The sequence below is a fragment of the Aspergillus tanneri genome (assembly GCF_003426965.1).
Source record: "Aspergillus tanneri strain NIH1004 chromosome Unknown AapTan_5_pilon_pilon_pilon, whole genome shotgun sequence".
NCBI classification, from domain to species: domain Eukaryota; kingdom Fungi; phylum Ascomycota; class Eurotiomycetes; order Eurotiales; family Aspergillaceae; genus Aspergillus; species Aspergillus tanneri.
In genome coordinates, this window is record NW_022984632.1 from 2,955,470 (window position 1) to 2,975,708 (window position 20,239).

Consider the following 20,239-nt stretch of genomic DNA (forward strand, 5'->3'; position numbering starts at 1 on the left):
CATCTACCTATCTAATATTTACATTATCTTGCATTAGATGCGATATGTCGGTGTTTATTTGCATACTTAAGTATGCCTATTTTAGAAACCAGAACATTCAATTACGTGCCAATACTCAATACTTGTTTATAGGATTGACTTAATGCGTTCGTTATATGGCGATGTAGTTCCGGTCAAGTACTCTACCATCGATGATAGATACTAACGGTAGTGATTGTAATATAGGAAAGACAATCGTATTATATTGTCAGAGACATCTTTCTACCTTTTCAGCCCTATGATTGGCATATAAATCTTGTTGAAATATAATTTTAAGAACGATCACCGAAAGGTATGCATGGCCTTTTTGGTCGAGTCGTTCGGACATATGGAATCTTAACAGAGAACATGCCAAGTATGACTCGACACTTTTTTTATTCCCATGATCACAGTCCAAAGGAAGCAATTTCAGAGTCTGTGAGACACAATTCCCAGTGCATTATAAAGCCACGCACTTGACATTTGCATAGGTGAAGTTACCTCTGGTATATCGATCTTTGTACTTGATACACCGGCAAGATTGGAAAAGGTTCTTATTCTGCTCTTTTGTTCCTGATTATCTGAACAGGAAGAGTCACATTTCCAAGATAGGCTTGTCAAGTCTTGATAGCTATGGGATATGGGCATTATTAAGAAACCCGGGACATAATAAACTATATTAATACTGACCCATCGATGTGGGCTCCCAGTGTCATGATGTAGGACCAGTAATTGTATATTCATCAGCAAGTTCCCTTTTATAGAAGTCTAAGAAAAACTGGAAGAGATATGTCTCGACCATGTCCACTAGATACAGTACTTTGCAATAGCCGCAATCCCAGAGCAATTGAAGTATGAGAGAGAGTAGTCCCACTGCAATAATAGGCAAGTGCGAAACGGCGAGGAATTCAAACATGTCACATCGGTTCGTACAGTATATCATAAAGGACTTCTCTCGCAGCTACATCTAGGGCGGAATACAACATAGCTTAGCTGCTATTAGGCAATCTCTAATACTTTATTCCTGCTGAGCTCTTATACTAGTTTAACTTCTGATTACAAACAGTCCTAGTAGAGGTTCTGGACGCAGTTGTGTTATACGACGATAGATGCGTGACGGAATTTGTATAACAAGATAAAAAAAAAACAAAGAGTCTACTGATTATTATCCATAGGTAATAGGCCTCTTATCTCTGACCCCAGGTATGACTCAGATGAGATGATTGGTAATCAGGATTGCTTTCGTAACTACAAGCACACAAGAATCCTGTCCCCACACTAGGAATCAAATCAATTAAATGCCAGATATCTCGAGTCCAGAGGGCGGAGAAACTGAAACTCAAGCATGCAGATGAGACAGAGCGGAACATATTGGCCCTAATTTAGATTGAAAGTTATTGGGTCCATCGGCTACTGATATCTCCTCTGGTCTCTGTACCGTATATATATGTTGGTCTAGCGAGCGCGGTAGATCGAGTTCTCTGGCAAGCACATTTTTACGGAGTACTGTGTCCCGGCTTTTGGTGCAGGTCTATTTATCCCACGAATTCCAGCTATCCTACTATCATTACTATCATTACAGACAAGATGGAGCTTATACGCAACCCCCCACGATATGTCCTCACGAGCATACTGTGCTCCTGCGGTGGGCTTCTGTTTGGGTAAGATTACGAGCACAGATATAAGGCGTCATTTGTAGCTCCAAAGAATTCGACAAGCTAACAGCTCAATCTCAGAATGGATACCGGCATCATTGGGCCAGTGACCGTTATGAAAACGTTTACCTCGCAGTTTGGGAGCCAGTCAGCCACCGTTCATGGATTGTTGGTGTCCTCTATTCTGATCCCCGCTGCTCTCTCCTCCTTCTTTGCGGGATATCTAGCAGATAAATTGGGGAGACCGAAGGGGATTAGCATTGGGGCTTTAATATTTTCCCTGGGTGCAGCACTAGAAGCCGCGGCATTCCATATCTCCATGTTTGTGGTGGGAAGGTGTGTCGAGGGTGTAGGGGAAGGATTATACCTGGGCACATTAGTCGTGTATGCCAACTCATTGTGTTTTCCCGAATTCATGACTGACGGTCAATAGTTACATCTGCGAGATATCGCCGACCAGTATCAGAGGCGCTCTATCGACGGGGCCCCAATTGCTCATCACGCTGGGTTTGGTGGTGGGCTTTTTCACCTGCTACGGCACTGCTCGTATTGAGAACTCCTTCTCATGGCGTATTCCGTTCTTGATCCTGGCGTGTCTATCGGCCGCTTTCTCGGTCGCTGCTTGGATGTGGCTGGTCCCATCACCAAGATGGCTGACAGTCCATGGCCGTCGATCTGAAGCGACCGCAGCATGGGATCTACTAGGCGTCAGCCACGCAGAACGGGAAAAGGTCGAGATTGAGCAAGACAGAAGTACTAATCTTTGTAGTCAAAATGCTCGAGAAGACCGCGCGAGCGTGGAACGGATGGGTTCGGCCACGAGACAACATGTGAAGTCAACCAAGGACAAACTTCTTGACATATTCTCGAAGGATGTTCGAGCACGCACAGCTATTGCTGTATTTTTGATGGGGATGCAGCAACTCAGCGGCATCGATGGGGTCCTCTACGCAAGTTTGCCAATGCTGCCCGTCTATAAATGAAGGCTGACAAGTCCCTTCCACAGTACGCGCCTTTGCTATTTGAACAGGCTGGACTTGCATCCGCCGATGCCAGCTTCTTCGCCTCTGGTGTCTCAGCCATCTTGATCTTTGCCGTGACTATCCCGGCTCTCATCTGGGCCGACAAATGGGGCCGTCGGCATAGCATTATCTATGGCGGAATTGGACTTAGTGCAACTATGTTCTTGATGGGGGCCCTCTATGCAGGTAACGTGGTACATAGCTCATCTGGTGCAGGTCGCTGGGTGGTGATCGTTTCGATTTACCTATTTGCGGTGATCTTTTCTCTTAGCTGGGCTGTCGGTATTAAGGTCTATGCAGCGGAAATTCAACCGCAACGAACACGTGCATCAGCTACCAGTCTAGCTCATGGAAGTAACTGGGTGACCAACTTTTTGGTGGCTTTGACAACTCCAATTCTACTGTCTAAAAGCAGCTTCGCTGCTTATTTTCTTTTTGGGGGGTGCTCACTGGTCACGGTTTTCTTCTGTGCATTTATCATGCCAGAAACCAAGGGACGGTCACTGGATGAGATCGAAGAGGCATTCAAATCGAAGTCCCTTGGGTCACAGACTTTGGCCAAGGTCCTCCGTCCGCTGAGTAGGGTTGATTCTTAGATTAGCTCGAACAAGGAACGAATCTATATTTATTATGTGGGAAGGGAGAAAATCTCTGCATGTACATATCAAAGTGACTGGATAGATCCATTATCTAATGACCTGCCAAGCAAAGAGCAAGAATACCTGCACTAATTGCAATACATAGGACAGGTGCTGTTTTATCTTCAGCCTTGTCTCGCATGGTGATTATTTAATTATCGGTGGGTCTTGTCAGCCTTGCGATTCTCCCCGCACTTAAAGAGATTCAACTTCACAAATGCATCTTATTTTTGGCTCTCACCGTTGGGAATCTCAGAACGGTACTACATCCAATCAATTTGTTATATTAGAATCTCACCTCAACATTCAAAGCTTCAAACATGTATTCTCGGGTATTAAGGCAGATAGACGAAGAGCACGCTGGACTGGTGTCCAAAATCTTGCAATGGCTGGCATATTCAACACGGCCACTGTATATCGAGGAAGTCGCCGAGATAGCCACAATCAACTCTAGTCAGCGATTCTCCGACCCGCGCAGGGTCCTGGAGTTGCTCCCAAGCCCCCTGGTGACGAAGACATACACCAGTGACGAGTCCGATTCGAGCGATTTCAAAGAGCATCAGCAGCAGTTGCATCTAGTACATCCCTCTTTCAAGGAATACTTGCTATCGTCGGAGATCCAAACAGGACCGGAGAGCCGTTATGCCATCGATCAAACAGAATCTCATGCCGCAATTTCCGAGGACTGTCTCAAGTACCTTCTCCAGTTCAATCAGCCATACACTACCGTTCCGGACGTAGTCCAGTCCTCTTCTCTCCTACGCTATGCCGCCAACTACTGGGCCGTACATGCTAGACATGCAGGCTCAAGGATATCGAGAATCCAACCCTTGATATGGGAGTTATTCGCCGCTGAAAATGCGTATCTCAACTGGACAGCCTTTTTAGATGGGTATCAGCCATTTAATGAGCACAACAATATTGATGGGGATGCTCTGGCCCCACCTCCAAATCCTCTCTACTACGCTTCGTCCTATGGGCTGGCTTCCGTGGCCCAAGACCTTCTTCAGAGTGGAGCTCCAGTAGATAGCCAAGGGCCATCTGGGACAGCACTGGCTGCAGCATCTTTATCCGGACATAATGACACTGTGCGACTGCTCATTGACAACGGAGCAGACGTCAACTCCGAAGGACCTCTAGGTAGACCACTTGATTTGGCTGCTAGTAACGGCCATTTCCAGGTAGTTGAACATCTTCTGGAAAGGGGAGCCAAGTAAGGGCCATCATTGGGGCGTGATAATGCATATAGATAATAGAGAAGTTGAGAATGTCCGAGTGTCGCTATCACCACGCTAGTCCAACTGTAGTTAGTAACTGTAGTTTGTAATTTGAAATCCGCTAGCCTCTTAGGGACAGCTCTGTGGATTACCTAAGCCACCCCTCAAAACAGGAAATTATTTCGGATCTTTTCCCCTCGCCGATAACGAAGAAATTGTGCACCATGACTTTGTCCCTTGCGCTCTTCCTCTGACGCAAAAGAAACCGGAAGTAGAATATACGTGGGCCGTACCATTTTATCAGCCATGCCTCCTCGTAGGAGGCCTCAGGCTTCTGCAGCCGGTGCGCGATCGGCACAGGCGTTAGAGGTAAGGCCAAAGTTCTCCGCACTGGGTTTACACTATGCTGCGGATCTATGCTAACATTTCATGCTCATTTCTACAGTCTACAGCAGGTTCTAAGGCAGGCTCTGCTGACCCGTTGAAAAGAAAGCGCTCCTCTCAGTCCAAGCTGCCGCCTAGTCTTGAGCAGCCAGCGCCGGACGGAAACGACCGGCAGGAAGAAGAGGAGCATTTGCATCCGACTTACCGTCACCGTGATCCGTTTGATGCGCTTCTCGAGCCTTTTTACTACAATAAATCCCTGACGGATCCCATTAACACTGCCAAGGATAAATGGAATCTATTACCGGCGTTCCTCAAGGTGAAAGGATTGGTGAAGCAGCACATTGACTCATACAATTATCTGGTGGAAGTGCAATTGAAGAAAATCGTGGAATCAAGCTCGACAATCCGCAGCGACGTTGACCATAACTTCTATATTAAATTTACCGATATTTATCTTGGAGCTCCCCGACGTGCAGATGAACTGCAGGACGTCGGGGTTGCCTTTACCGGGTCAACCGTATCTCCCCACGAATGTCGACTTCGGGATACAACTTATGCGGCACCGATCCAGGTTGACTTTGAATATCTGCGTGGCCGTCAAAGGGTGAAGAAAATAGGTGTTTGCATCGGGAGAATGCCGGTCATGCTTAGGAGTTCTAAATGCCTTCTGTCCAACAAGACACCCGCGGAGATGACGGTGCTAAATGAATGTCCCTTGGATCCTGGTGGTTACTTCATTGTCAACGGAACAGAAAAGGTCATTCTTGTTCAGGAACAATTGAGTAAGAACAGAATTATCGTCGAAACAGACCCGAAGAAGGAAATTGTCCAGGCTTCTGTTACCAGGTAAGGCCCTCGATTTTCACTTTGCTTCTATATGATGGGTGCTTGGCTAACTGTTTCTCCCCCTCAAGTTCTTCCAACGAACGAAAGTCCAAGAGTTATATCGTCCTTAAGAAAGAGAAGCTCTATGTGAAACATAACGTGCTGAATGAAGACATCCCCATCGTCATTCTCCTAAAGGCCATGGGCATCCATACTGACAAAGAAATGCTGCTACTCGTCGCCGGTATCGATAAAGTATACCAGGAAGACTTTGCAATCAACTTCGAAGAAGCCATTAAACTTGGTATCCACACACAGCAGCAGGCTCTGGACTGGATTGGTGCCCGGATTAAGATCAATCGCAAGCAATTGTCTTACCGTCGGACTCATGTGCAAGAAGCTGTGGAGGCTATTGCCTCTGTCATTATCTCTCATATCGAAGTTAAGAACATGGACTTCCGGCCTAAGGCTGTATATGTTGCGCACATGGCACGGCGTGTTCTGATGGCTAAGAACGACCCCTCACTGGTAGATGACCGTGACTACCTTGGGAACAAACGTTTGGAGTTAGCAGGCCAGCTCTTGGCTCTCCTCTTTGAAGATCTGTTCAAGAAATTTTGTTTCGACATCAAGATGAATGTCGACAAAGTCTTAAACAAACGTAACCGAGCAGAGGCTTTCGATGCTTGGAGCGTCATGAGCATGCATAGCAATCATATCACTCAGGGTATGAATCGTGCCATTTCCACGGGCAACTGGAGTCTGAAGCGTTTCCGTATGGAACGTGCTGGTGTTACTCATGTGCTCAGTCGACTGAGTTACATTGCGGCACTGGGCATGATGACGCGTATCAGCAGTCAGTTTGAAAAGACCAGAAAGGTCAGCGGTCCAAGAGCCTTACAGCCATCGCAATTCGGTATGCTCTGTCCAGCGGATACCCCCGAAGGTGAAGCGTGCGGTCTCGTGAAGAACCTTGCACTTATGACCCATATCACTACGAACGATGAAGAGGGCCCGGTACGGAATTTGATCTTCATGTTGGGAGCAGAAGACATCCAGACAGTCGGTGGAAAGGAGCTTTATGGCCCTGGTTGTTATACAATTTCCATCAATGGAACACCGACAGCCCTCACTCGCCGCCCTAAGTTCTTCCTGAATTCTTTCCGACGATTGCGTCGAATGGGACGGATTTCAGAGTTTGTCAGCATCTATATAAACCATCACCAGCGTGCCGTCCATGTTGCCACCGACGATGGGCGAATTTGCAGGCCACTTATTGTCGTCGAGAACGGAAAGTCTCGTGTGAATGCGCACCACTTAAGTAAATTACGCGAGGGGACAATGGAATTCGATGACTTTCTGGCGCAGGGGCTTGTGGAGTATCTTGATGTCAACGAGGAAAACGACTCACTCATTGCCATCTACGAAAAGGATATTAGCGAAACGACAACTCATTTGGAGATTGAACCGTTCACCGTCCTTGGAGCCGTTGCCGGTCTGATTCCGTACCCCCACCACAACCAGTCACCACGAAATACCTACCAATGCGCTATGGGTAAACAAGCCATTGGCGCAATTGCATCGAACCAGTTCCTTCGCATTGATTCTATTCTTTACCTCATGGTGTATCCGCAGAAGCCTATGGTCAAATCCCGCACGATCGAACTGGTCAAGTATGACCAACTCCCTGCCGGTCAGAACGCAGTCGTTGCAGTCATGAGTTACTCGGGCTACGATATTGAGGACGCACTTGTGTTGAACAAGGGCTCCGTTGACCGTGGTTTCGGGCGGTGCCAAGTGTTCCGGAAGCAAGTCACGAATCTGAAGAGCTATTCCAACGGTACCAAAGACAGGCTGAGTCCACCACAGTACGAGAATGATGCTCCTATCCGGAAGCATGCTCTACTTGAAAGTGATGGGTTAGCCGCAGTAGGCGAGCAAGTGAACGCTGGTGAAGTGTACATCAACAAGGCTACCCCCGACCAATCCCATAGCTCTGGCATCACCGGCTCCGATGCTGGCCGGCCAATCCAGTACATGCCCACGCCCATGACTTACAAGCTTCCCGACCCCTCGTACATTGATCAGGTCTTGGTCTCTGTGACGGAAAATGAGAACCAGCTTGTCAAGGTGCTCACCCGTCAAACGCGCCGACCCGAAGTCGGCGATAAGTTCTCCTCCCGTCACGGACAGAAGGGAGTAGTGGGTATCATTGCCGACCAGGCCGACATGCCGTTTACCGACCAAGGCATCAATCCGGACATCATCATGAACCCGCATGGTTTCCCTTCCCGAATGACGGTCGGGAAAATGCTTGAACTGGTCGCTGGAAAAGCGGGTGTTCTCTCTGGTCAACACGGTTATGGAACCTGCTTCGGCGGTAGTCCCGTGGAGGAAATGTCCCAGATCCTTATCGACAAGGGTTTCAGCTATGGTGGCAAAGACTACCTCACCTCCGGTATCACCGGGGAAGCTCTGCCATTCTACGTGTTCACCGGCCCCATCTACTACCAGAAACTGAAGCACATGGTGCAGGACAAGATGCATTCCCGTGCCCGCGGGCCGCGTGCCATCCTCACCCGACAGCCCACCGAAGGTCGTTCCCGCGACGGCGGTCTGCGTTTGGGGGAGATGGAACGTGATTGTCTGATCGCCTACGGAACGAGCCAGCTCCTGCTCGAGCGACTTATGATCTCGTCGGACCGGCATGAGATCGACGTGTGCGAACAGTGCGGATTCATGGGCTATCTGAATTGGTGCCAGCGGTGCAAGTCTTCGCGCAGCGTGGTCAAAATGGCGATCCCGTACGCGGCCAAGCTGCTAATTCAGGAATTGATGAGTATGAACGTTACGGCTCGGTTGAAGCTGGAAGACGAGTTCCCCGAGACGAAAGGGAAATAAGATTAATAATAAAAAAAAAAAAAAAAAAAAAAAAATAGAAGAAAAGTGATCTGTTGGTGGGAAAAGCTGCGCGGCGTTAGTGATCGTCAATGTACATATGATTTATTGCATAGCGCTAGGTGATCCGGATTTGAATAGAGATTTTGGTTGACTAGAGCCTTCCTAATATATACAAAGAAAGAGTGACCAAAATATACAGCCAGAGTAGAAGTACCTAACTCGTATATACCCAACAATCTAGACCGGATCAGGTCAGGGTAGATAGTCCGCCACAATGCCCCAGTATCTTTCTGGGTCCATCTTCATATGCGAAACATGCGAAGAAGCAAAAAACTTCTCTCTTCGGACTTTCCAACCTTTTGATTCCGCCTCAGCAGCATGCGTCTCCACATCCACCCAATTGACCAGCTCATCAGCATCGGAATAGATATAGCATCGAGGGGGAGAATATGAATGGCGATGGGGATTGGGATTGGAATCCCCATCCCCGTCCCCATCCCCGTCCCCGTCCCCGTCCGTCCCACAGACCAGTTGCCGATCATTCATAGCCCGTCGACACACTGTGATCACATCAGGTCGTCGTAGAATCGAACGGATACCCACACCCAAGGTCAGGAACGACCAGAGGAGAAACCGGCCGAGTATGCGCAGAACCCACAACCTCGGTAAAATGAATGAGAATGCGCGCACGGCGGACGACACCGTCACGATGCCCGGGGCACTGTCGAAGATCATGGATGAGAGACGCAGTCGATGGCCCGTTGCCTGGTGATATGCGGCGAGGAGGTTGACGGTGGTGAAGACCCGCCATTGGAGAACATGTGTAAATGGATAGGGGCGTCGCAAGTGGGGAGCCAATCGCGCAGGACGTGGATGGCCGGAGAGAGACGGGCATGTTGCGCGCGGGTGGAAGAGCGTAGAATGTCAATTGACGAGCTGAGGATGAAAATGATGCGTGCGGCCGGTGCAAGTCGACGGTATCCGAGCACATATTTGGCTAGAGCGCGCAGGGGAGCGTTCATCCAGAAGGCGACGACGATCGTGGGGGCATTCTTGGATTTGTTGATGTTGTTTTTGCTGTCCTCAGGCTCATGGATGTAGATGGAGGAGGACAGTTTAGTAAATGCACCAAGGGGATCGTCATTCTGGATATTGGGTGCCATTGCATTTCAGTGAAGACAGTCGAAGGTGCCGAGGTGGAGAGTGGAGAAATAAAGCAGAGATGAGGAGCTCCGGAAGCGGAGGTGCATCCCGCTAACAACCCATGGATTCGATTAATCTACGAGGAAATGAAGAAACGAAACAACTCCCGATTAAACGCCAATTTGGTCCTCGCTATGCTCTATGTTCATCCTGCGCCCACGAAGGGAGAAAATGGGTGGTATTGATGAAGGGAGAAATAAAAGAAAGAATCAACAATCACATCAGCATAATACCCCCATCGTCCTTCGCTCACGTAGGAGTCGATGACCCTCCCGTGTCCTTCTTCTTCCCCCGAAGCGTCTGTCCGGTTCCCTGAAAGCGTTGTTTCTCGTTGTCCATCACTAGCCCGCTTTCATCGCGCTTCTGGACGGGTTTGATGGCATAGCCAAGGAACAGCTGGTTGGGCGGTAGTCGTAACGGCTGGGGGCCGTTTGTTCTTCGGACTGGGGGAGGATGTTGAGGATTGCTGGTTCCTGGCGCCGGCGTTGAGGCCTTCGGGGTTGGCGTCTTGCTGCCCTTTTTAGCATTCAGACGGTGTCCACCGACAAGGAAGTTGGACGACACGGCTCTCGCTCCCGTCGCCGCGTCGGTAGAATCTGGGGCAATGGCGGCATAGTTGATCGCCTGAGCCATCGTCCCGTGCGAATGAAGCAACCCACCCGATGGGAGCTTCCCACTTGCACCACTCCGGGGTGTGCTGGTGCCGCTCTGTCGTTGGGGTTCCTCGTATCCCATGGGCGGTGCAAAGTCGACCTCCAGGTCGGTTTCTAATACGGAGACCGCCTGCGAGTCCGTGGGCGGCTTTGTCTCCAAGACTGCCATCTCGTAGACTTGATCGTTATAGGAAAAAGTGAAAACGTCGCCCTTGGTGAGACAAGAGAAATTACGGAACGCATTCTCCAACACGGCCTTGGGGTCGCTAATGTCCAGGAAGGAAGTCGACTGGGCTTGAAGCTTGATGAATTGACCAGGTGGCAGATCGGTTGATTTGACCTGGACGAGATCGCCCGGCTCGATAAGGAGGGTTTGCATCAACTGTAAACATATCCGGCAAACCATCAGTACATGCAGAGCAAGGAGAAGCCGCCGACCTGACGTACCCAGTAAGGAAGATAGATCTTTCCCTCTTCAGCGATAAACTCCAACACACCCGCATGGGTCATCCTTTCCCGAGCACCATTATGCAGTTCAAAAAGCATAGGGTATGTGATATGTAGACGAGTCAACTTGTCCAAAGCACTAGGCGGCATGATCACTTTGCCGCCGTGATTGACATTCTCTCTCTCGGGACCGGGCATCATCGCGACAGGGTAACACCGGTAGTACTCGTCGAAGCGGCGGGTCGAAGCACCATGGCGAAGCATAGAGGAGCCAAAGACCCCCTCCATAGGGTCGTCGCCCCAGTAATCCGGTCGGAACTGCCGCCGTCAGAATACAATCAATCCATGAGTCCGGAATGGCCGAAGCCGGGCAGAACCCACCATGTTGGGAGCTGTGAGGGCTGCGAGGGCTGTGAGAGCTTGCAGTTGAGTGTAGTAATGTCGGTAAAGAGGCGGTTGAATGAACAGCTTCACGACACGAACAAGGCCAGGCTGAATAAATCGACACTGCTGATCAAAGAAAGATAAGTGGAGGGAAAGTCGAGGAGCCCTCAGCTCGTCGATCGGTGACGCAAATGGCTCCGCGATGATTTTCCGAGCCGACCCCAGACTGCGAGCTGGAGCGTGCATTTTGACATTCTCCTAAAAACGTCGTGCTAAGTCTTAGATTCCAGACAAAGATCGCTCTTTCCTTCTCCGCTCATCTCTCCAGCTTCTCTCAATTATCGCGAACGAAATCCAGCCCTCCAATGTCCTCTCTACCACGCCCCAAGCGGGCAGGGGAAGACTTTACCCGCACCCACCACAACGAGGAGGTCGATACGGAGAGTCCGTCTTCCAAAAAGCCTCGATTCGACCTCCGAAACCCTTCCACACTTGCTCCAGATATCCTAGATGAGGATGTGGTTCTAGATGCGGATGAAATCGGTCGCCGCGGGCAACAAGTACGCCGCAAAGCCGTCAACCTGGATGGGTATGATTCGGACAGTGACAACGAAGGGTTTGATGCACGGGCGGAGGCCAAGGCCAAAGCCAGCCGCGCCAATAATGATGCGGAGGATGATGATATGTTTGCCGAGCTGCAGGAGGACTTCGGAGTGGAGGGTATCGACGGGGACGAGGCTCTACGGAAGAACAAGAAAACCGTGCGCTTTCTACGAGATGACGAAATCGAAGGACAAGTCTCCTCATCAAAGGGCGGGGGCACACTGCACGCAGATCTGAGCCAAGGGGCCGATGCAGTGGACGCGGACGAAGCTGAAAGCGAGAGTGATATTGGAGAGGAGGAACGGGCCAGAGTGAACGCCGATATGGACGAGGAACTAGGGGCTGGCTCCAAGAAAAAACATGCGCCCCTGTTGGATGCCTTCAACATGAAGACGGAGCAGGAAGAGGGCAAGTTCGACGATCAGGGCAACTATATACGGAAAGCAGCAGATCCGGATGCGGTATATGACACTTGGTTGGAAGGAGTCTCGAAAAAGGACATTCGACGCGCAAAGGAAGCCGCTGAGAAAAGAGAAACCGAAAGGAAGGAAAGAGACCGAATGAATGATAGTGTCTTGACGTCGGACATCCTAAAAACCCTTATAACGCATCTTCAAAAGGGGGAGACGATACTGGAAGCTCTGGCCCGCATCGGGAAGGGAGCTCCAAAGAAACCCAAGTGGCAGCAAAATCGCAACAAGAACCGATCCAAACAGAAAGAAGCCTCCACTGAAGATATAGAAATGATGGAAGACGACCCAAAGGAAGCTGCCCGGAAGAAGGCAATCGACGACATTACCGGCGCAGCGGATATCCTTATGACCAGGGGCCAGGTCGAGATCTACAACACCGAACGTGAACTTCTCACTCGACAATATCGCCGGGAGACTGGAGAGGAGTGGATTGATCCGCCGGAAGAAGATACGAGACCTAACGATAGCGAGCACGCTCCTACCATGTGGGAATTTCGCTGGTCGGATGCTCGTGATGGTGGAATTATACATGGCCCCTATGACAGAGTAACAATGGAATCATGGAAAAATGCCGGTTACTTTGGCGAAGGCGTTGAGTTCCGACGGACGGTGGATATGGACGAATGGAATAAGGAAGCCAGTTTTGTATAGGTGATATCATGAAACAAAAGTTAAAGTCCCTCTGCTTTCGATTCTCTCTCTACTTGTACAGTATCATTCCGCGTGCTAGAAAATTTGCTTTCATTATAATCATTCGAGCCTAGGCTCCTTTTATGGTTTAATCCAGCAAAATCCAAATTCAAAAACCAAATATCGAAGTACCCATACAGATGAGCTCTGAGCAAAGCGCCAGCATTATCATACATCACTCGAAGTGGTAAAGAAACTCAAGGGAATAAAAGTGGAAACCGGGACCCTTCTTCTGTCTTCATTTTTATGTCGTGTCACCTCCCTGCATGCTCCGTTCTTTCAAAGACACGTACCGTCTAGATATCTATGCAACAGACAACTCACGAAATCTCCATGGCATCTCCATTTGCAGTAAAATTCACGACACCTTGGTCACTAATGAAGCGTTGCTCGTATGCGTTGACAAATTTGACACTTCGGGCAGGGTCGTAGAACAATTGGTAGCTGCGCTGCACGTCATCAATACTCACCTCCTTGGCCTTCCGCTTCTGACTAAGGAGGTGGGATGTTGTGATAATATGGCTAGCATATCGGAGGTTAGATTCCTGTCCAATCTTGGTCAGAAGTGCCAATGCGTCTGGGGATAGGTCAATCTCTTCTTCTTGAGCACGGATGGCCAAGATTTGTCTGATCTCGTCGCCTGAGTAGGGCTGCGTGCTAACGATAACCACGCGGTCGAGGAAATCAAGAGGCAGCCCATGGGGCGAAGTGTAGGTTGTTCCCCGAATCCGGGCGTTGCCGCGGTTGCTAGCCATGATGACGATGGGTGCGAGCTCTGCCTCTAGGGCACGATTAATATAGGAGAAACATTCAATATCAAGCATGTGCACTTCATCGATGAACAGAACCCCGGGAATAATTTCTGCCTTGCCTTCTTCCTTCCATTCAGCAACCTTCGTGTTGATTTGATCTCGAACTTCGCTGCGGATTTCACCCGTATCACCGGAAAAGAGAGCCAAAAACCCTTGCGACCGAGAGTTAATTACATCGATTTCATGCAGGCTCACGGTATGCACGATTTCCTTGCGGATTTGGAGTTCACCCTCAGGGCACTGCACAAATTTGGTATCGGCACCCATGGCATCGTAATCCCGCGAACGTGCGTAGGAACGTCCCAGTTTGGTGATTTTGCCGGACGACTTATCGATGGAGATGATATCTCCAGCCATCACACGCTCCTTAGTCATTGAGTCGATCATTTTCGTGCCCATGTCGTAAATCGTCTCCATGTCGGTGGTTTTGATTGTGAGTTTTCCTTGTTTATTACCCTGGGATGGTCAGCGTTGGGAGGACAACACAATGGTAGTAAAATGTAGACACTTACACCAGTCACGCTCCGGTCAATCTGAATCTCCACCACTTCACCCTCAATAATCTCACTCTCCTCCTTAATGCGAACACCAATGGATTTTCGGAAAGCCTGCGTAAGGGCCTCCGTTTTCGACATCTCCATAGAAAAGATCTCCGAGGAAGCGAGCATTGTGAATGGAACATCAGATCCTAGGGACTGTGCCATGCCCATGGCGATCGCTGTTTTTCCAGTGCTGGGGGGCCCAGCGATTAACACGGCGCGACCGGCGATTTTGCCCTCTTTAACCATCTGCAGGATCACGGCAGCGGCCTTTCGCGCCTTCTCCTGGCCTACCAGGCCCTGCGAGGACGTCCTTGGCTGCAAAGAGTCTGCATCAACACCAAGCCCCCTGATATGTGAATGGGCAGCAATGAGGTTCAAGCCCCGAAGCTCGTTGGTCTCCGCGACCGTGGAGATTGGCTGGATCCAGACATTAGAAGACAATCTAGCCAGAAATGCAAACCACTGAGACTCACCGCAGTCATTTTGATTGCAAAGGACAGAAAGGTGCCTCTCTAGATGCAGTGCTCACCAAGTACACCACAGCAGCAAAACGATTCTGCGTGCGTTACGTGCCTTGCTTGTTCCGTTCAGACAAAAGAGCTGCTGGGCAGAATGACAGCCGCCTATCCTACCGCCCGGCAGAATCGGGCCATTTTTTTGTTGTGTTTGCGGATCGCAGGTCAATGGTCATCGACTTTGGCGCGTTTCTCTTCGATACTGTGATATTCTGTGTTTTATTGGATTCTTTAGCAAGCAGGCCAGACACAGGAATACCTCACGGGTGACCTTAGCTTGCAAATTTTGACAGTGATATGACGAATTTTACCACATAAAAGTCGTCTCAGAGATACGCGCAAACGCGACCAGACTTCTCTTCACCTCTCTCCTACTTCGTCTCATGATCACCCGATACCTAACTAGATTACGTGTCCGCGTTATGTCTGGAAAACCACAAAATGAACCCTGACAGCTCAGACTCTCCAGCTTCTCGCGATCCACGCCTCGCACGCCACAGACCGCCAGTGAGAACCTCTCTAGGTACATTACCTAGTAGTACTCTATATCATTCACCTACAACAATACCCCTTCAAGCAACCAGCCAAAATGATATTCTCAGTCATGATTTCGTACGAACGGTCTCTGGCTTGGTGCGAGCTACAATCCAAGATTATCATAATAGGACAGAGAAGGAAAAACTACAAAAACAAAAGGAGGCAACTGAAAGGATGTTAAAGAGAGCCAAAGGCCATCCGAATTTTCCTTCCACCATTGAATACTATCAAAGGGCACGAGAAAACGAAGATGCAGATTTAGCGCGAATAGACAGGGCTTTGGATGAACAAAAATCAACCCGCCAGCAGCTGGAGCGAGAACTAAAATCTAAGCTACCATCCTCAGCATCAGAAGCGACAATTAAGAAGCTGGAAAGCGAGGTGCGAGAGGCAAAGGCAGAGACCTCACAACTCCGTGAACAGAACCAGTCTCTGGAACACATGCTCAAAAAATACAACGACCGATTTCTCATTTTAGAGAAAGCGTTAAACGAGCATGTCAGCACACAGACAAAGCAACATCGGGATATTAATCAACGAGTGGACCATTTACAGGCGTCCTACAACGCAGACACATTATCGTCCAAGTTCGGTTTGGAAGTGAACGAACTCAAGCAAGATCAAAAGACAATCAATGGCAGGCTTGATCAGCTGTGGGACTCACACAAAAACTATTCAGCCTCTCTCGAAAACGCCAAAAAACTGGAGGCGCAGCTGGAAACAATAAGTGCTACGAAAGACCATGGCATAGAACCGTTGCAGAAAAGGCTGGACGAAATCAGCAAACGTTTGAGCGCATCTGATGTTGTAAGGAGACGTTCTACATCCGTGGACAATTCTGCATCTCAGTATGAATTTGAGGAAATCAAAGGGCGCCTCGGTGCGCTGGAGCACAACTCTGCTACAAGATCAAAGGTGCAGCACATCGAGAATATGTTTGATGAACTAAAAAACTTGCAGTCTGCAAAGGACGACCTGCTATTATCTGTAACGGAAGACCTACAGGACAAAATGGCAAAAGCAGCTGACAAGTCTATTATTGTATGGAATGAAATTGCACATCTTTCAAATGGTCTCAAGAGTTTAAGGGAAGAAAACCCAGCCGTTCAACAGGTCGCAACAGTTTCTGCATCACTGGAGCAGGCGAAGAAAACTCTTGCTAGTGTGAAGGTGGGCATGCACTCTTTGGAGACCAGGTACAATAATCTATCGACTGAACACGTCGTCAAGAACATGGTTGTTGCCATGCAGGAAATGTACCCCAATGTCAGTCAATTAACAGACCAGATTTCAAGACTCAAAGGAGCCATTGAAAAGGAGCTGCCCCCCTCTACTGGCCAAAACAGATGAACTGGACCAGAGTCTAAAATCCCACGTGAATAGCGCTCTGGAAGATAAGGCCATACAATTGAAAGAACTCAACCGCCTAAGGCACGACCATTCAAGCTTATGCGAATCGCTCGGGCCACTTTGGAAGGGATACAATTCCCTGGAACAGTTGCCTACTAAAGAGGTCCTTGAAAAACTGCAGACCAGTCTTAATTCTCTGGATGAGAAAATCACCGGTTTCACGTCAAGCTTCGATACGCAACTGAAGACAAAGGCGGACAATGATGTGATCATGGAGCACGTGGCCATTGAGCGAGACGCCCTCACAAGTCGAATCAATGACATAGCAAGCGAGCTTAATGAACTGATCAGTAATGTTGCGGAAGTGCGGTCAGCCAACACAAGTAGCCTCGACATGGCCACGTCTCATGGGACTGATATCGCGTCAGTGCAAGAGGTTCTCCGTAAGGTTGAGGGTTCTGCGACCAACAAGTATCAACTCTTGTGCAAACAGATTGATGAGATTTGGGAAGCCCTGGAAGCCATGGAAGCCAGTTCATCTGAAGAGCCAGCACCACGCCTCAAAAAGGGGAAACGTTCAACTTCACTGGAGGACCAACTTCAGACACCAAAACAAGAGAGTCCCGCCTCCGATCGTGCTGCTATGGTGAATATTGCCAACACCAGTCCGGCACTTGCTTTACGGCAACAAAAGAAGAAGAAACGACCTCATCCGTCTAGCATAATGAACGAGGAAAGACAACTAGAGTCCCCGAGATCTTGCTCGACTCCAGACGAGTCCACCCCAAGGACAGACGAAACCCCGGGATCGAAGAAGAAAAAGAAGAAAAAGCGAAAGCTCACAGACACTACTCCAATTACCATCGATTAGGCAGTCTCATTTCAGTTACGGCGTTATCTATTTCTATACTCCGATTGCAAATACCTCATAATTTCCGGATTTTCAAGTTTGGAATACCACTGTATGCACTCATTTGTTGTTGTTATTATTATGTCTAAAGGTGTACACTGTTCTATTTCCTGACGGGTCAAAGTAATAATTTAGCGCCTGATTCTGTACATACCCAACTGTCTACCAACCTCCAAGTCGTTCTCTTGCTACCACCATTGAATATGCCTTCTAAGGTGTCTTTTGTAGAAACTTTACAACCGCTGAAAACATAAAAATTCTTAGCTGAATGCTACAGGAGGAAACGGCGCAGGCGCTACAATAACTTACCTTGTCTAAAAGCCTCGGGATTCTCGGAGATCAACCAGTGTCCAGCCTCCACATCGGCTATCTGAGAGTTGGGGAAGAATTTCTTGATAGATGGGATGGCATCATCGCTGACGTATGGACTCTTTGTACCTCTAACGAACAGCGTTGGTCCGTCGTATCTGACAGAGCCAGGCTCTAGATACGGGAAGTCGGCCATGCTTCCGAGAGAGGAGCCTAACACCGCGAGTGGCACCCGGAACTTCATTGTTTTGTCCTCTTCGGAGCGGACAAGATTGGTCAAGAGGAATTGACGAATGGGGAGTGACTAGGGGTGAAATTTGTGAATATGCCCATCTTTGAAGTCATTGGCGTCTATTTCGTACCTCTTCGTAATCCTGAAGAATCTTATCCGCGTCGGATTGCTTGGTGACTCTCTCTGCTTCGACATGCTGCATACCTTGGATGTACTTGCCAAAGTCACTCTTGAGCACAGCATTGACTGGAGCGTTGTCGACCGGAATGAGTGCCGAGACCAGACTGGGGGAATCAAGAGCAACGGTCATGGCGGTTTTGGCGCCCCTTTTGATAGATTAGTGTCATTCGGTGAACACCTAATACCAAGTCCGGACTTAAACGGCGCTACTAGTAGCTTCGGCATACATAGAATGGCCTATCAAGACACACTGGTCCAGATTCTGCTGACGGATGAACTTGGTCACGTCTTCCGCCATCACTGAGTAGTTGTGCTCTTCCGCATGAAATGAATGTCCATGGTTGCGAAGATCCTGAGCAAGACCACAGACTTGAATGAGCACTCCACACGCGCTGTGGGTTCAATGTAAGCAGGGACGCACCAAGGTAAAAACCTGACGTTTAAGGTCACGTGCCAAGGCTCTATCATGGGTTGTTAAATCACTTGTATGCGTGCGAGGAGCAAGAAACTCCCGCTTAGAGAGATACAACTTGCTAATGCTGCGGTTGTTCTGTTTTGAGCCGAACAGACCATGCAGGAAAACTATCGGGCTGCGGACGGCTTCCTCTTTCTCCGGGCCGTAGACTTGGAATGACAAGTCTGACCGCAGCATCCGGGAGGTAGAGAATGCGCGGATACTGGAAGTGCCCCGAAGGGTCAGCCTTATGGATTGCATGCTGTGTGCAATAATGGTACGGATATTGAGTGAAGAATGGTCTGTTGGAGAGTTCCGTTCCAACGGGCTTCTAGAATCGGTGGCTCCAAACACCGACCTAATGACTAAGCATCGCCTATCCCGCCTGACTACGTAGTAGGTCTGCTGCTTTAAAGGATCTGTGGAGAGATAAATTAGGAGTATCTTATACGCAGTTTGCTGTGCAACTGATTATTTCTGGTTTATATTTATTGGAACTGTGGCGCTTTTATACTCTGCGGTCGAGCCTCAAAGTGCTGAATATGCTACTATATCACACGATATATATACTATTGAAGTAGACAGACTATGAGAAGAGATATTAAGATCGACTAAGTCACTATATTCAACTACAAAGCTGAACATTGAGGATTCAACTGCTTGGTTCGATGATTAGAGAAGCTATCACTGTCTTTAGGTGATTTTGATCCATATTTATAGCCATTCCAGAGCTCCTGCAGACTATACAGAACCTCGTAGAATCCAAAAGCCACATTCCTGATTCGGAAGCCATGCAAACATACAAATGACCGATTTCACGCTATGAAGCCTTTCGTTTGGTGTTTTGGGTAACCGGACGTGAATATGGTGATTCAGAGGCTTCAGGATTTTAGGGGTCAAGCCGATCGCCCACATTCCGATCGATTTCCCTCAACGTATACCACGACCTAGAACTTGATTAAGTGTCCCATGTGGAAAACCATTAGCGTCTATCATGGCACATATATATCCTAATGCTATCTCATCAGTTTATCTAATTGCAAAGAGAATACCGTCAACACCATGCATGATCATGGCACCGAATCCAGGAAATCCCCCCATCTTAACGAAAAAGAATTGGCATTTTCTCGCACAGATATTCCACGACTGCATCGGGGCTTTGTTCAACCTGCAATCCAGGAGGCGGAGCATGAAGCGTGCTGTCTGGCTTAGTTTCCTGAGCAATGGAATGTATCTCATGGGTTTGATGGACCACATGCAGGTGTTGAACTAGGAGGGAATT

General features: G+C 48.8%; 9 protein-coding genes across 9 annotated transcripts; 5 read left to right on the forward strand and 4 right to left on the reverse strand.

The window, feature by feature from the left end:
- Nucleotides 1-1,605: 1,605 nt before the first annotated feature.
- On the forward strand, nt 1,606-3,291 carry ATNIH1004_010386 (putative MFS sugar transporter; the record flags this gene model as incomplete). The annotated part of the gene is made up of 4 exons (XM_033574961.1): nt 1,606-1,679; nt 1,755-2,009; nt 2,107-2,614; nt 2,680-3,291. 4 exons carry the CDS (start codon nt 1,606-1,608, stop codon nt 3,289-3,291), a joined length of 1,449 nt encoding a protein of 482 aa, XP_033422979.1.
- Nucleotides 3,292-3,653: 362 nt separating this feature from the next.
- ATNIH1004_010387 (ankyrin repeat domain-containing protein) lies at nt 3,654-4,550 on the forward strand (the record flags this gene model as incomplete). Its single annotated transcript, XM_033574962.1, has 1 exon — nt 3,654-4,550. One exon carries the CDS (start codon nt 3,654-3,656, stop codon nt 4,548-4,550), a length of 897 nt encoding a protein of 298 aa, XP_033422980.1.
- A 306-nt stretch (nt 4,551-4,856) lies between these two features.
- Nucleotides 4,857-8,663, forward strand: RPC2 (DNA-directed RNA polymerase III core subunit RET1; the record flags this gene model as incomplete). The annotated part of the gene is made up of 3 exons (XM_033574963.1): nt 4,857-4,919; nt 4,996-5,783; nt 5,852-8,663. The coding sequence occupies 3 exons, from the start codon at nt 4,857-4,859 to the stop codon at nt 8,661-8,663; spliced, it is 3,663 nt and encodes a 1,220-aa protein (XP_033422981.1).
- Nucleotides 8,664-8,915: 252 nt separating this feature from the next.
- On the reverse strand, nt 8,916-9,826 carry ATNIH1004_010389 (uncharacterized protein; the record flags this gene model as incomplete). The annotated part of the gene is made up of 2 exons (XM_033574964.1): nt 8,916-9,384; nt 9,456-9,826. 2 exons carry the CDS (start codon nt 9,824-9,826, stop codon nt 8,916-8,918), a joined length of 840 nt encoding a protein of 279 aa, XP_033422982.1.
- A 289-nt stretch (nt 9,827-10,115) lies between these two features.
- Nucleotides 10,116-11,596, reverse strand: UFD1 (polyubiquitin-binding protein UFD1; the record flags this gene model as incomplete). Its single annotated transcript, XM_033574965.1, has 3 exons — nt 10,116-10,901; nt 10,967-11,284; nt 11,348-11,596. The coding sequence occupies 3 exons, from the start codon at nt 11,594-11,596 to the stop codon at nt 10,116-10,118; spliced, it is 1,353 nt and encodes a 450-aa protein (XP_033422983.1).
- A 119-nt stretch (nt 11,597-11,715) lies between these two features.
- On the forward strand, nt 11,716-13,077 carry ATNIH1004_010391 (GYF domain-containing protein; the record flags this gene model as incomplete). Its single annotated transcript, XM_033574966.1, has 1 exon — nt 11,716-13,077. One exon carries the CDS (start codon nt 11,716-11,718, stop codon nt 13,075-13,077), a length of 1,362 nt encoding a protein of 453 aa, XP_033422984.1.
- A 359-nt stretch (nt 13,078-13,436) lies between these two features.
- On the reverse strand, nt 13,437-14,952 carry rvb2 (RuvB family ATP-dependent DNA helicase reptin; the record flags this gene model as incomplete). Its single annotated transcript, XM_033574967.1, has 3 exons — nt 13,437-14,384; nt 14,441-14,887; nt 14,944-14,952. The coding sequence occupies 3 exons, from the start codon at nt 14,950-14,952 to the stop codon at nt 13,437-13,439; spliced, it is 1,404 nt and encodes a 467-aa protein (XP_033422985.1).
- A 744-nt stretch (nt 14,953-15,696) lies between these two features.
- Nucleotides 15,697-17,743, forward strand: ATNIH1004_010393 (uncharacterized protein; the record flags this gene model as incomplete). Its single annotated transcript, XM_033574968.1, has 2 exons — nt 15,697-16,788; nt 16,883-17,743. The coding sequence occupies 2 exons, from the start codon at nt 15,697-15,699 to the stop codon at nt 17,741-17,743; spliced, it is 1,953 nt and encodes a 650-aa protein (XP_033422986.1).
- A 249-nt stretch (nt 17,744-17,992) lies between these two features.
- Nucleotides 17,993-19,218, reverse strand: ATNIH1004_010394 (putative alpha/beta hydrolase; the record flags this gene model as incomplete). The annotated part of the gene is made up of 5 exons (XM_033574969.1): nt 17,993-18,024; nt 18,092-18,395; nt 18,454-18,649; nt 18,731-18,855; nt 18,925-19,218. 5 exons carry the CDS (start codon nt 19,216-19,218, stop codon nt 17,993-17,995), a joined length of 951 nt encoding a protein of 316 aa, XP_033422987.1.
- Nucleotides 19,219-20,239: the final 1,021 nt, after the last annotated feature.